Source organism: Nicotiana attenuata, unplaced genomic scaffold, assembly GCF_001879085.1.
Source record: "Nicotiana attenuata strain UT unplaced genomic scaffold, NIATTr2, whole genome shotgun sequence".
Taxonomy (NCBI): domain Eukaryota; kingdom Viridiplantae; phylum Streptophyta; class Magnoliopsida; order Solanales; family Solanaceae; genus Nicotiana; species Nicotiana attenuata.
Genome location: NW_017670845.1, coordinates 306,821 through 320,122, shown reverse-complemented (window position 1 = coordinate 320,122; position 13,302 = coordinate 306,821). Strand labels below are relative to the sequence as shown.

The 13,302-nt window shown below is 39.3% G+C and overlaps 1 protein-coding gene across 2 annotated transcripts; it reads right to left on the bottom strand.

Moving 5' to 3' along the window:
- Positions 1–8,884: 8,884 nt before the first annotated feature.
- Positions 8,885–12,425, bottom strand: LOC109243853 (probable serine/threonine-protein kinase NAK). Of its 2 annotated transcripts, none has more exons than XM_019410856.1 (6): positions 12,051–12,425; positions 11,527–11,855; positions 10,393–10,528; positions 10,133–10,275; positions 9,737–9,860; positions 8,885–9,598 (listed from the first exon to the last, which is right to left on the bottom strand). In XM_019410856.1, exons 1-6 carry the CDS (start codon positions 12,115–12,117, stop codon positions 9,150–9,152), a joined length of 1,248 nt encoding a protein of 415 aa, XP_019266401.1. In that variant the 5' UTR covers positions 12,118–12,425; the 3' UTR covers positions 8,885–9,149. The 2 variants fall into 2 exon arrangements, with proteins under 2 accessions (XP_019266401.1, XP_019266400.1); XM_019410855.1 differs by having other exon boundaries at positions 11,527–11,858; positions 12,051–12,422.
- Between the last annotated feature and the right edge of the window lie 877 nt (positions 12,426–13,302).

The window sequence follows — 13,302 nt, the reverse complement described above, 5'->3', positions numbered from 1 at the left end:
GGAAGTACGTCTCCTAGGGGAAAATCTCAATTTAGGAAGTGCATCTCCTAAGCAAAATATAATTTGGAAGACTTAGACTAGGAACTGCGTCTCCTAGGGGTAAAACCATGAGTGACTCAATCTCATATGATCCAAACTAGGAAGTGCGTCTCCTAAGGGTAAAATCTCAATTTAGGAAGTGTGTCTCCTATAACAAAATATAACTTGAAAACCCCGACTAGGAAGTGTTTCTCCTAGGGGTGATGTGTGATCTTCTCAATAACCTTTGCGTAAGCAGAATTGGGGCATTACACCTGAAAATTTCAAGCTTCCCAGCTTGGTATGAACATAGCTTCCGTCCCTGTTTCAGACAAAGAAAACTTGTGAGTTTAAACATGGTGGTTGGTTTGTGGCCTTGACTTTGCGGCGATTGCTCCTTCACTTGCCATGATAACTTTGATTTCACCTTGAAAGACGTTGCTTGCTTATTGACTAACCAATTTCTTTGCCACCCTTATCACAGAAAATACCTCTTCTCCGTTCAGACCCAATACCCTCTATCTGTTGCATTGCTCATGAACTGACATTTACCAACCCTTTGTGTTTCACATGAATCCCAAAGCACGTCAGTTGCCACCCACTCAGTGCGTATACTGTTCTTTCTCGACTTAAACCACTGGCATTGGCCTTGAGGTCTATTGTTCCTTCACTTGCCATGATAACTTTGATTTCCGCTTGGAAGACCTTGCTTTTCATTGGTTAACCACTTTCTCTGTCAACCTCATCACAGACAATAACTTTGATCCGTTCACCCAACATCCTCTATCTGTTGCATTATTCATGAATTGATATATACCAAACCTTTGTATTTCGCATGAATCCCCAAGGCATGTTGATTGTTACCAACTCAGTGCCGTGTTATTCTTTCCTGACTTATGCCACTTTGATGTGCTAGCCAGATCCCGTTTTGTGTAATTGGAAAGCTGGTGGCCAATTTTGAGGTCATTTCTCACTTGTTCTGACCAAACAGACTCAGGAAGAGGAAGTAAACAAGACAAAAGGAACAGAGTAAAGGACAATGGAAAGAGATGATTCCTAACAAGAAAACTACAAAGTAGAAACCTATCAGATATGGATACCAATTCTAATGACCATGACATGCACCTGTGGCCTATTCCGTCAAGCAAGCCTGATGTTCAACTCTTGTTATACCCCCCCAAACCATGAAACTGGGCTTCAATGCTCCAATCATCTAATCTGATTCACGATCCTTATTCGGCTTGTAGTGCCCGAAGAGTTTTCACCATCAAGCCTCTCTCATTTTGTTCTTTCTATCAACTCACCATCGCCTTATGGTGCCTGTGAAGGTTTTCACCAATAAGACTCTCTCATTTTATTCTTCTCTTTGTTCAGAACGGAGTGTTGCCCCGGATATGAATCACCTCTACTTGCTTGACTTGGCATTCTCCGGAGACTAATCGGAAGGTCTTTCTTTGGACCGTAATGTGGGCTTTTGGATGGGGTTAGAAAGAAAGGGTATCAAAAGGCTCAAAACAATTCAAATGGGTTCAAGATTACAACTTTCGGAATCACATTTCTTACAACAACCACAACTTCTGCCCCGGTTTCTTTGCTTGGTGGTGGTGGGGGTGGTGCCTTCCCAGTCATCCAGGCCTGATACATGTCCGTCATGTGTTGTCTTAACATCCTTACCTCATCAGCCAAACCAGTGTCCTGTTCAAACAACTGCTTTCGGGCACCGGTATCAACCAACCCAATTTTGTTGTTGTCAGCCATTGCCTTTTGACCTTATGTTGTGGAGAGAAGTTACTACTTCGAGAACCACAAACCAACCACCTTTCTGCTATGAAGATATCAAAAGGAACAAAATGGGGTCATCCCGTTAGCGTTAGGGCATTTAACAGCAAAAATATCACATTGCGTGCAATGCACCTAGCAACAATTAATGGTTCTAGAATGACTTCGAGGGTCGTAAGGTCATTTGGCATCATCCCAATTTGTTCATTTCAATCCTCTCTTTTCTTTGCTTTTCTAGCACTTGCTTGATCATTTTCCTTCCTCTTTTTTTTCAATTATCACTCTTTTCTTTCCTCTCATTTCTCACTTCCCATAATTTCACCCTTTTTTTCTTTTTTCCCTTCTTTTTTTCTTTTAATAATAAAAAAAATGATTCGATCGAACCCTATGTAGGTTGCCTACATATCATGACCCCGCATGAATCAGATCTTTGCGTAGTTCTGGAAGAACGATAATAGACTAAACAAACTGACGTCCTCTTTTTTTCTTAATGACTACTTTGACGAGATAAGGGAAATAAAAGAAGCAAATCCCTTTTTTTTTGAATTTTCTAGATTCAATGTTCTATAGCCTATTCTAAACTCAAGCCTAACAGATTTTTTTTTTGTGGCACAAATTCTCTATTAAGGAAAAATCCCTGAAGAGAAAAATATTTTTGACCCCTTTTTTTTAGGCGGAAAATCATGTTGTTTTCTTTTTCTTCTATGTACAATGTCCTAAAGTTCTAATGAAAATAAAAGGATTTTTTTTTCATTTTTCATTAGTTTCCCAAAGAAGAACCTCAAAAGAAAATCTTTTTGGATTTCTGAAATTAATACCTTAAAGAACCTCAAAAGAAATCATGTTGTTTTCTTTTTCTTCTATGTACACTTTTTTTTTTGAATTTTTAGGCTTAATATACTAAAGGAAATATAAAAGCAATTTTTATTTTGATATTAATTGCCTAAAGGAAAAACCACCTCAAAGGAATTTTTTTTTTCATTTCTAGAATTAGTATTCTAAAGAAAACCTATAACGAAAATATAAAAACGCAAAATTTCTCTTTTTTTTTTTTGGATTTTTTGACTTGTAACACATCTCCAAATACAAATAAGAAATACAATAACAAAAGACTAGGCAAACTCAACTAGACTATCACAAACTCTGACATCACCTAAAAGACTGAATGCCACTATACAGGACTAAAAAGTAAAACATGAACAATTGACTCAAAAACATAAAATGGCTCCTCGAGCAGCTCCTGGATGCAGTGATCCTGGGGTGTATGTCATGCTCAAACTCCGATAAGTAAATCCACACCTGTATGAGAAAACTTAAACCAACACTATATGAGACAATAACATTCCCTAGTAGACACATGCAAGACATGATTGAGGCTATTTTTGCAAAATGGCTTATTTGGCCAAAAAATGGCTAGAAGTGCAAAATTTGGCTAAGACCCCGCAAAGCCAGGAACCTAACGTTTACTAGGAAGACCGGACACTATGTGGGTTGCCTACGTATCACGTCCGGAAAGACGAGAATCAGGTATGCGTAGTTCGGGCAGATTGAATACGGGCGAGAATTAAAAACACAACTAATTTAGAGAAAACATATTTTTTGTCTTTTCCTTGAAAATGATGAAACATGCAAACTCTTTTTGGATTTTCTTTTTTCCTTTTTTTTTTTGATTTTTTGATTTTGAAAAATGATAAAAAGTGCAAAATCTTTTTGAATTTTTCATTTTTTTTGCCTTTTTCTTAATTAAAAAAAAAACTAACAAAAACATAACTAGGCCCTACTTGCTTTATTTCCACACTTAACCCTCTTTTTCTTCTTTCTTCTTTTTTTTCATTGTTTTTTTTTTCATTTTTTCATTTGCCCTCAGCTATCATTGGTCCGCCAAATGACCCTTTTCCCCTTTAATAAATGCAACATGTAGCACATAGGATGCATCAAGATGGTCTGTTATTTTGGGCACACATATCCTAGACGGACCCAACCCCTGTGTTGAGTCCCCAAAGTCAAATGCATATGATGCAAACAAGCGTTCCTACTAGGGATCCGGCATGAGGCTGAGTTATTCTAGGTTCAAAACCTGGGTATATTGTTCAAGACTTGTGTACCCGAGCGGACAACTCGAGCCGAGGAGGGGGCAACGTACCGGAAACCAAAAGGCCATCGGCTTAGTAACTTGTCCGAGCCTCTTTCTTATTTCAAGGTATGACACTAACAGAATAGGGAGTCACGGCCAGCGTGCACATCCTCGAAGATGATAAGAGAAGGGTTCCGTAGCAGTTTATATACAGTTCAGATAATATCAAAGCGGCAAAAGCAACATTTAGCACATTAGGCACAAACATGTAGTAAAATCAGATAATAAATAAAGCCAAATATAACAATTATTCTAAGCTCGAATTCTTGAACCCTGAATCAGAGATTCTGGGTTCTTGTCCCCAGCAGAGTCGCCAGAGCTGTCACACCTCCTTTTTCCTACACCCCCGGAAGAAGTATAATAAAGGAGTTATTTCCAACTTGAAGTGACAATCGAAACGGGATTTATTTAGTTGAAGAATTCAGAGTCGCCACTTGGGAGATTTATGGTGTCCCAAGTCACCGGTTCAAATCCTGAATCGAGGAAAGGATTGACTTTGTATTACAGTCCGCGAACCAGAAATCCGGGTAAGGAATTCTGTTAACCCGGGAGAAGGTATTAGGCATTTCCGAGTTCCGTGGTTTTAGCATGGTCGCTCAACTGTTATAATTGGCCTATTATCTGATTTTATTACATATTTTAACCTATGGTTCAATTTCAACTTTATAACCGCTTTTATTTAATATTTTTTAGGAAGATTCAACGTCACATAAAACGCGTTTTGAACCACGTCACATAAATGCACCGCGGTCCGCAACACATTCTATATAACATTGTTGAGATTTGGATTTGGGTCACATAAATGCGCACCCGGGTTTAGGAAGGTAAAGTTATTAAAATAACGCGCCTAAAGCAACTACGCATTGTTAACTTCGCGAGGGTCATGGAAATTTACTAAATGGCATGCCTCAAATTCTAAAGAGTTAAAAATTAATTAAGCAAGGGCCATGGGTTTTGAGATTTTATTTGGCATGGCTCGCCTCAAATTATTTCAAAGGGATGGATTTTCATGTTGGAAGAAGAGTGTTCATTTTAGTTATTTGAATTGACCAGTTAATCAACAATAAAACCAGTAACAACTCCATTGGCTACTAATGTTTCATTCTTGGGATCATTCTGATTCATACCAGCATTGCAAAAGGATGAAGGATCCAGAAGTAAGGGAAAGCGCATTTAATAAAGCAAGCAGACGATATTAACGAGCACAAAGTTACAATTCTTCATTTGAGGCCACCTTTGGCTTATCTCTACTCGTGGCTTATTCCTGACTAACGAAACAGACAATGAACTTTTCCAGATCCCAATTCCTACTACCTATTTTTTTTCATTTACACTTCCATAATCTGAAAATTGCTATCGATTTTAGCAAATGCAGACAAGGTTCGGCTGGTACAAAGCTAAACCAAACCAACAAGAGGTTATCAATATGGAGCACTATGTGCAGAAGACTGCTCTGTTAACCTTTCAAAGACAAATGAAGCTGGCCAAGCAAATGAAAATGCACAAAAAAAAAAAAAAAAGACCTGGTATTCCCATGACTATCCAAACCAAACGTCCCAATTACTTTACATAACACCCGCAAATACATGACTAACAATAATATGGAGATACTAAACATGATGATAATCTGAATGTTCACACACTTTAAGCTCACTTGAAGATTTCAACAGAAGAACTCGATGAACATTCAATCGACACAAAATGTAAACTTGAATCGAGAGGAAATTAAACAAAACAACTATTCTGAAACTCAAATCACCCAAACAAATTCAGATAAAAGAAGAGTGATACGGAATAAAACCTGCTGAGCCAAAATTCTCTTCAAAAATCAATGAAGTAGCAATGAATACACATGCCTCGACTCCGAGAAAACGGTGGTGAGACGGCAAAAAAAACGAGTAGAAATTATGACTGGAACCTCGAGCAACAGCTGGGAACTCGACTCGGCACTAAGGCTCTCCAATTGATCGCAAACTTAAACCCAAATTTCAGTCGAATTCCATTTTTTCTTCCCTCTGTTCTCTGTATATGGCTGTGTGTGTGTCTTTGGATGAGGGGTCGTTACTTTGATTGAAGAAGAAGCAGAATGCTCAGGGGTCGTTTGGGGTGTCAGCGGCGAGTCTCAACTCTTGGCATCTAGGTCTATTTTTAATTTTTTGTTCTCTTTTCAGCTGGTTCCAGCGTTGAAATTCGAAGGAAAGCTCTGTTTTCTCTTTGTGTTTCTTCGAAGAAGATGATGACAGGGGGGGCTGGGGTCGTCCGGAGAAGATGAAGTCGAGGAGGGTGGGTTCCTTTTTGTCAGCTCCCTTTTTGCTAATTTTTGAGCATTACTTTATAGGTAGAGTCTAGGTTTAGGTGTATTTTTATGTATTTTACCAATTAGTCCCTAGGTCTTTTTGTGTTAAGTCCTTAGGGTCTTTTTTATTTGTTTTTGTTCCAAAGAAGAGTCCAGAAGGGTCCCTAGGCTTAATGGACTAATCCGAATTGGGCCAAGAACTGGGCTCTAAAACTCTTAAAATTGTGATCCAACATCTTAATTGACTCCTTTTAAAATAAGATAAAAATACTATACAATGCTAATACTAATCCTAATTAATTAAACTAAACATGAAACTATTTTTGTATTTCCGAAATTACATAAAGATAAAAATAAGGTACTATTTTGTATTTTTTTTTAAAAATTTATGAAAAATACATAAACTAAAATATTTTTTGTAATTTTTATTTTTATTGTAATAAAATAAAGTAATAGAGTCAAAATGAGTTGAAATAGCTATATTAAGCCTAAATTAAATATTTACGTGCTAAAATACAAAAAATCTTGGGGAGGGTCAAAAATCACATGTCTACAAACGACAAGGTAAAAAAAAAAACTGTGAAGTAGAGAACAAAGCGAAATCACAATGAACTAACTCACCAGTAAGCGGCTTGCGCCCAAACTTCTCATGGAAAGACGCCCACACACGAATCCCCACTGTGTTGGGTAGAATTGCGCTCGCCCACTCGCGGATATCGGCAACTAGCGGGGGAGGCAGTCTCTTAATTGCAAAAACAAAAACAAATCCTCAGCGAAGTCGTTAAAAGAAGACGATTGACGACCATCTTAAGAAAAAATGCACAAAGCAAACGAAAAGGAGAACTTACGAGCGAAATTCCACGTCTCGGGAAACCCCGCCGGGTTCGATACGACATGCTCTGTTCGGATATAAAAGTAATTTTTCCAGAAGCGGCGGTTGGTCTTGTCATCTATCTTCACCACCAAACTCTTGGTCCCTTGATGACGCATATGAATCATCGTACCCCAAGAAAATGGGGGGCGAAGAGGTGGAGCATGTGCCCTAGAGAAACTCCTCGGCCGGCCAGCTCTGCATACTTGATGAGCATGAGAAAAAGCTTATACGCATACGGAGAGAGTTGAGCCGGGCAGACTTCATAGAAATGGCAGAAGTCAGCCACCAAGGAAGGAAGGGGAAGCGTGTGCCCGATGACAAAGGGATACGCGTAAAATGCGCAGTAGCCCGGGCGATGTAAGTGCACTAGATTCTTGTCCGCCGGCACCATTTCAATATGTTCGGGGATCCCCCATTTGGCTTTGAACGTCGTGATCGCTGCAGCATCCATCATGGAAGGACGGGCTTCAGTTCATCTCCGGCAGGGCTGTTCGGTCCTCGCCTTCCCCGGGCGGGGGACCACCTCGTCCGCCGTCGGAAACCCCTCATCTTCCATCACTTCCACTCCCTCTTCAAGTAGGGGTGTGTCATTCTCCGGCACCGGAGCACCTACATCTTTATCAGTGTGGGAAGAAGTACTAGCCATTTGCTTTCTTTGATCGAAAGAAGCAAATATGATAAATGAAAAAGACAATGGTCACCACAAATCCTAGCAGAAGCAGAGATATGAAAGATTAAGGAAAGAAGAGAAAACTTGTGAAATTCTCTCTCAAACAATTGAAAAACGTAACGTTCAAAAGAGGAGATCCCCTCTTATTTACAGGGATATAAATGTCCTAAGCGGGAAAACCAAGAGTCGTCAGTTAGAAAACGGAAAGGGCACGAGAAATGATACAATACCTAGAAAACGTGCACCATAATGATGCATGGGGAATATTGATGACACCCTGAACTGACGTGACGATCCAGTCTTGAACTGTCGTAACGGTCCGACGCGATCCTTGAAGCGTCATGTCGCTATCTCGCTATGAGGTTCCCGCCCCTCGCATAAAGCATTCAGATTTCTCCTATTTTCTGAATCAACAGTGTCCACCCGTCGAGCTCGCCAAGAGGCGACCCCAACAGGCGGAGGGACTAACTGGATGGGTCAAAATCTGACCACATGTGGATTAGCGCTAACAGGAAGGGTAAGAGGTCGACCAAGCCGTGGTCATACCCACATGGTGTAATAACAATGAAGACCTCGGCCACTGCCGAGATTGAGTCATCAAAAAGCCTGTATGGTGAAGTAAATATCGTGATATTTGAGGGAGGCGACGAAGGACAGTCAAGGAATGAAGGCATTCTGGTTAAGGACCGATGGACCAAAGGGAATATTGATAGTATATATAGGAGGTAAGAAGACAAGAAAAGGGGAACTTCTTCTCCCGGAGAAAAGAGGAGAAGAGAAGACCAAGAAAAGGCTTAGATAGCAAATACAATTCTCCGTAATCATCATTTTGCCAAATCAATATAATTAGATCTCTTGGTTATTAGTGGCATTCCTTCTTTTTCCTTTTTGCTCTTACATTATGGAACGGCACGCCAAAGATGTAAACTCATCATTTATACTTGATGTCTTTTAATGACCGTAAATCGAGCTATAAGTTTGATTATATCTCATTCTCTTGTTCAATGCGCTGGGATCTAGAGTTAATTATCCTTGTCTAAATTTTATCCTTTATTTTATGATTAATTGGTTTAACAAAAGGCTTAACACTTTTTGGTCAAACAATCCATAACATAAGATAGTAACAAGTCTGACTCAAAATCTGAATCTCCTTCAATCTACAAAATAACGACCTCTTTACATATCGCTAAAACAATTACAACCCAACACCATACAGAGCCTTACCACTTCACCTCACAAGCGCAGACTAAAGACCAACTAAACATACAATGGCTCTGAAGAGGCCAGGCGACAAAAGAAGAAGAAGAAAATGTTTCTACTTGGACAACTAAGTTATCATAACTTCTTCAAATTGTTGTGTAAATAGAAAGTATCATATTCAGTATGCTCTTCTTGGGAGTGGATAGGCTCGATTTACATCGTGCCTTGGATGAAGTGGAGAACGATGGTGCAAAGGTTGCTGACCATATCTATAAGCAGTCTGATGTCTGGAACTTACTCTAGGCTCCTTGAGTCTTTCATTGGCAGCCTCAATCTGTTCTAGTTTCTCCACTACTTCTTTCATTGATGGTCTGGTTTTAGGTTCAGGTCCAAGACATGACAGTGCCAGTTGTGCTATTTGTACTGCAGCTCTGGATGGATATTTCCCTTCCAGCCGTGAATCCATCTTGTCCTTCAACTTCCTTCTATCAGATAAATGTGGCTTAATCCATTCAACCAGATTATGCTGGTGGCTTGGGCGGTTTGTGTCTAATGCCCGTAGACCTGTTAGCATTTCCACTAAAACAACACCAAAACCATAGACGTCGCTCTTTACGTATAAGTGTCCTGTCGAAAAATGACAATAGAAGTATGAACATATATTTTTTTGGATTTGACTCTATATTTTTAAGCCTGTAAGAACTAGATGTGATTCCAGAAAAGTAGAATTTCCAACTACAGAAGCCCAACAGACTCTAAGTTTACCTGTTGCAACATACTCAGGAGCAGCATAACCATGCGTTCCCATGACCCGTGTAGTCACATGTGATTGACTAGCCGACGGACCTAGTTTTGCCAAGCCAAAATCTGATATCTTCGCATTGTAAGACTGAAACCAAAAGGAATTAAAAAATGTCAAGAAACATTTTTATTAATAACAACCTTTTCTCTCTAATGTTCACAGCTAGTCAGGTTTTGTCACTTTGTGATGAAGAGAGGTCCAAACTTTAGGCAAAACAGCGTGTAAACCAGAAAGATGCTCAGAAAGAAGAGGATTTGTGTTGAATGAAGTAATCAACTGGCATCAATTATGAATGTCTATATTACATGCGTTAAGCCACTATATGACAATATTCTGAGGGAGAAGAAAAGGGAACATACGCCATCAAGTAATATATTTGAAGCCTTGAAGTCTCTGTAAATGACTTGCTTCTCCGATGCATGTAGGAAGGCCAAGCCCCGGGCTGCGCCAATCACAATTTTAAGCCTTACGTTCCATGGAAGTGGCTGAGCAGCAGAGCCCCCTAAGCAGACCAAAGAGGAACAAATATGTTTAGGTGGAGAATGAAGTAGACACATTCCTCACTGCTTTAATCTAGAATATCGTATATATTATTGAGAAGATATAGCTCATCTCATACTTCCAAAGAGATGGTTCTCCAAGCTGCCCTTTTGCATAAACTCATAGACAAGCAATAGCTCTTTATCTTCCCAGCAGTATCCCAAGAGTTTGACCAGGTTAGGATGAGAAAGTCTTCCAAGAAAATTCACCTCAGACTGCATATACAAATGAAATGAGATTGACAGAGAACCTTGGAATATTTTTTAGCAGATACCAGCAATAAAAACTCACTGTCTCTGAGCAATGGATTAATTTTTCACTTTCAAACATTTAGAATAAAAGCCTACAGTTCCTAGTCTAGTAAATGACCAACTAGAGTTAATCAGGAGAAAGCAAAACATGTGCCCAAAGATGTTAACCAATCTACTAAAGTAGGAGACATAATATCACAAGTTTCAGTAAAACAGGATTATATAAGAATTAAAAAGGCAAAAAGGTGAGACAATGGAATGCAATTGGATAGATGGTAGAGGGTTGCCTGCGTCCAAAAGTGATGATTCACTAAGCTTGCTGAATGAGCAACTGGAAAGGTGCTTTACGAAATCATATAAACACAAATTCTGAACTACAAAACCAAGACCGCAAACAAAGATCCTAGACCAACCACCCAACTTAATGTTAGCATAATCATATTGGTCATTGTTCTATATCTGGAGAACGACAATAAGGTGCCAGACATTCAAGGAATATGTTTTTGCTAAAGTTTAGAGCAAACGACGTGCATTAAACAGGATACATAATATCTTAAATCTTAATTTTCTGTTTCCCACCAAAAGTAGCCAAAGAAGTTCAACTCAATGGGATGTTAGCCAACCATTAAAGGGCAGCCCGGTGCACTAAGCTCCCGCTATGCCTATGCGTATACGCAGCCTTACCCTACATTTCTGCAAGAGGTTGTTTCCACGGCTCGAACCCGTGACCTCCTGGTCACATGGCAGCAACTTTACCAGTTACGCCAAGGCTCCCCTTCACGTTAGCCAACCAATATTACCCAGAAATGAGTTACTAAATCAATGGCAAGTGCTTCTTTGCAAATTGATCCATATGCTCATGGAGTATAAAGAAGAGAGCAATTGCAGCTACACTAAACGAAGCAAGCTAGCTGCTGGTATAAACTAGAAATAGGTCCAGTTATTTAGAAGAGAGGAACGACCTGCCACTCTTCCAACCCTTGTAAGCTTTCAGAATTCAATTTCTTAACAGCAATTACAGTGCCGCTACCACTCTTGCCAGAAGCCCTCTCATCAAGCCAACCCTTGTAAACTTTCCCAAAACCGCCTTCTCCCAGCACCGTATCATTTCTAAAATTTCTGGTGGCGGCCTTGAGTTCGGTAAAAGAAAACATGCGTAAACTGGAGTGGGGTAATATTTCCCCATTCGGATAAACCTCATCGACCGATCCACTGGCTGCTGAGAATTGGCTTTTCCCGGAGACGTTGCTCACAGTTGAGGATGTCGTGTTGCTGGTCGTCTGTGATATGCCTGCTGCAATTTAAATACATTCAATCAACCAGGTAATAGTTTTTGGATAGATAAGCACATGAAAAAAATGAATAAATAAAAATGAAATCAATAGAAACCGATACCCAGAAAGAAGTGATAGAAACGAATTCTTGAAATCTCTGAATAAGTGAGGGCATCAAATTCTAATTAAGGTGGGTAAAAGAGAAAGGGTACCTGAACTGAAATGGCCAGTGGTACAAGGGCTCTGATTATGAGACGCATTACTGAAACAAATTCCCATCTCTCTCTCTCTGGGTCCAGAAATGAATGATGAGTGCTGTGTAGGTCCAAAAGTATCTCAATCGAAGTAGAATCCTAAGAAAAGAGGCACCCAAAGCAGAGAAGGCATAAGAATACAAAGGAGGTCAGCAGAAAAGAGAGATGAGATCTGTTTGCAGCTTTTCTTTCTTCTTCTTCAGCTGTCTCCTGATCAGCCTTGTTTGTTTGCTTCGGAAGCTCGTTTGACTTGACTCAAATTAATACTACTATAAGTTTTTTTATATTTTTCTATTCAATCACATTCTGGGTTGATTGTTTGTAAATTTCTATAACAAATTGTATGACTTGGTCCTCTTCCGTTTTCCAGCTCATACATATCCATTTGTCTATTCTTAAAAATCATTTTTTTCACAACTTATATAGTCATAAGAACATTTGACGTTTAAATAGAAGCATTTGATGTTTAAATATTTTTTAATTTCTATAGATATCAAAAATCAATATTTTTTTTTAATATTATATATAAAAGATTAAAATATTATTCAAATTTAGTATCACAAAAGATATGCATATTCTTTTTTTGATTTGACCCGATGTCCGGTACCCACATTCGGGCCCGACTAAATCCGGCTTCGCGCCGGGAGTCCCACATTGGGGGGTAAAGCGCTCCCTAACAAAGGCGACTCCATGCCTAGGGGCTCGAACCCAAGACCTCTGGTTAAGGACGAAGGAGTACTTACCACTCCACCACAATCCTTGTAAAAAATTGAAGAAAGCTAATACATGATCACGCCCAACTATGCCTTATAAAAAGGACAAAGCGGTCGCTGCAAATAGTTCCGGTTAACAAGTCCGGAGTCGAATCCCACAGGGAATTAACCTATCAATCACAGCTATTGGACTTACACAAATTCACGTATTCAATCTTCGGAAATATTTAAGTAATAGATTGGATGTCTAATAACTAAATATTACGTAATGAAAATGCAATAATTAAGAACTAACTACGAACGGGTTGTAGACAAGAATTGAAATGATCTAAGGTTCTGATTTCACCTATTGTCGGAATTCCTTTCCGCTATGTTTTCTATAAATTTGCCTAAGTCTTCTCTATCGATCATGAGCACTCTGACTGTCATAACTCTCTCCTGAGTAATTACAACAATATACTAGACATATTCTCCCGAATTACGCTAGCTAACCTTAA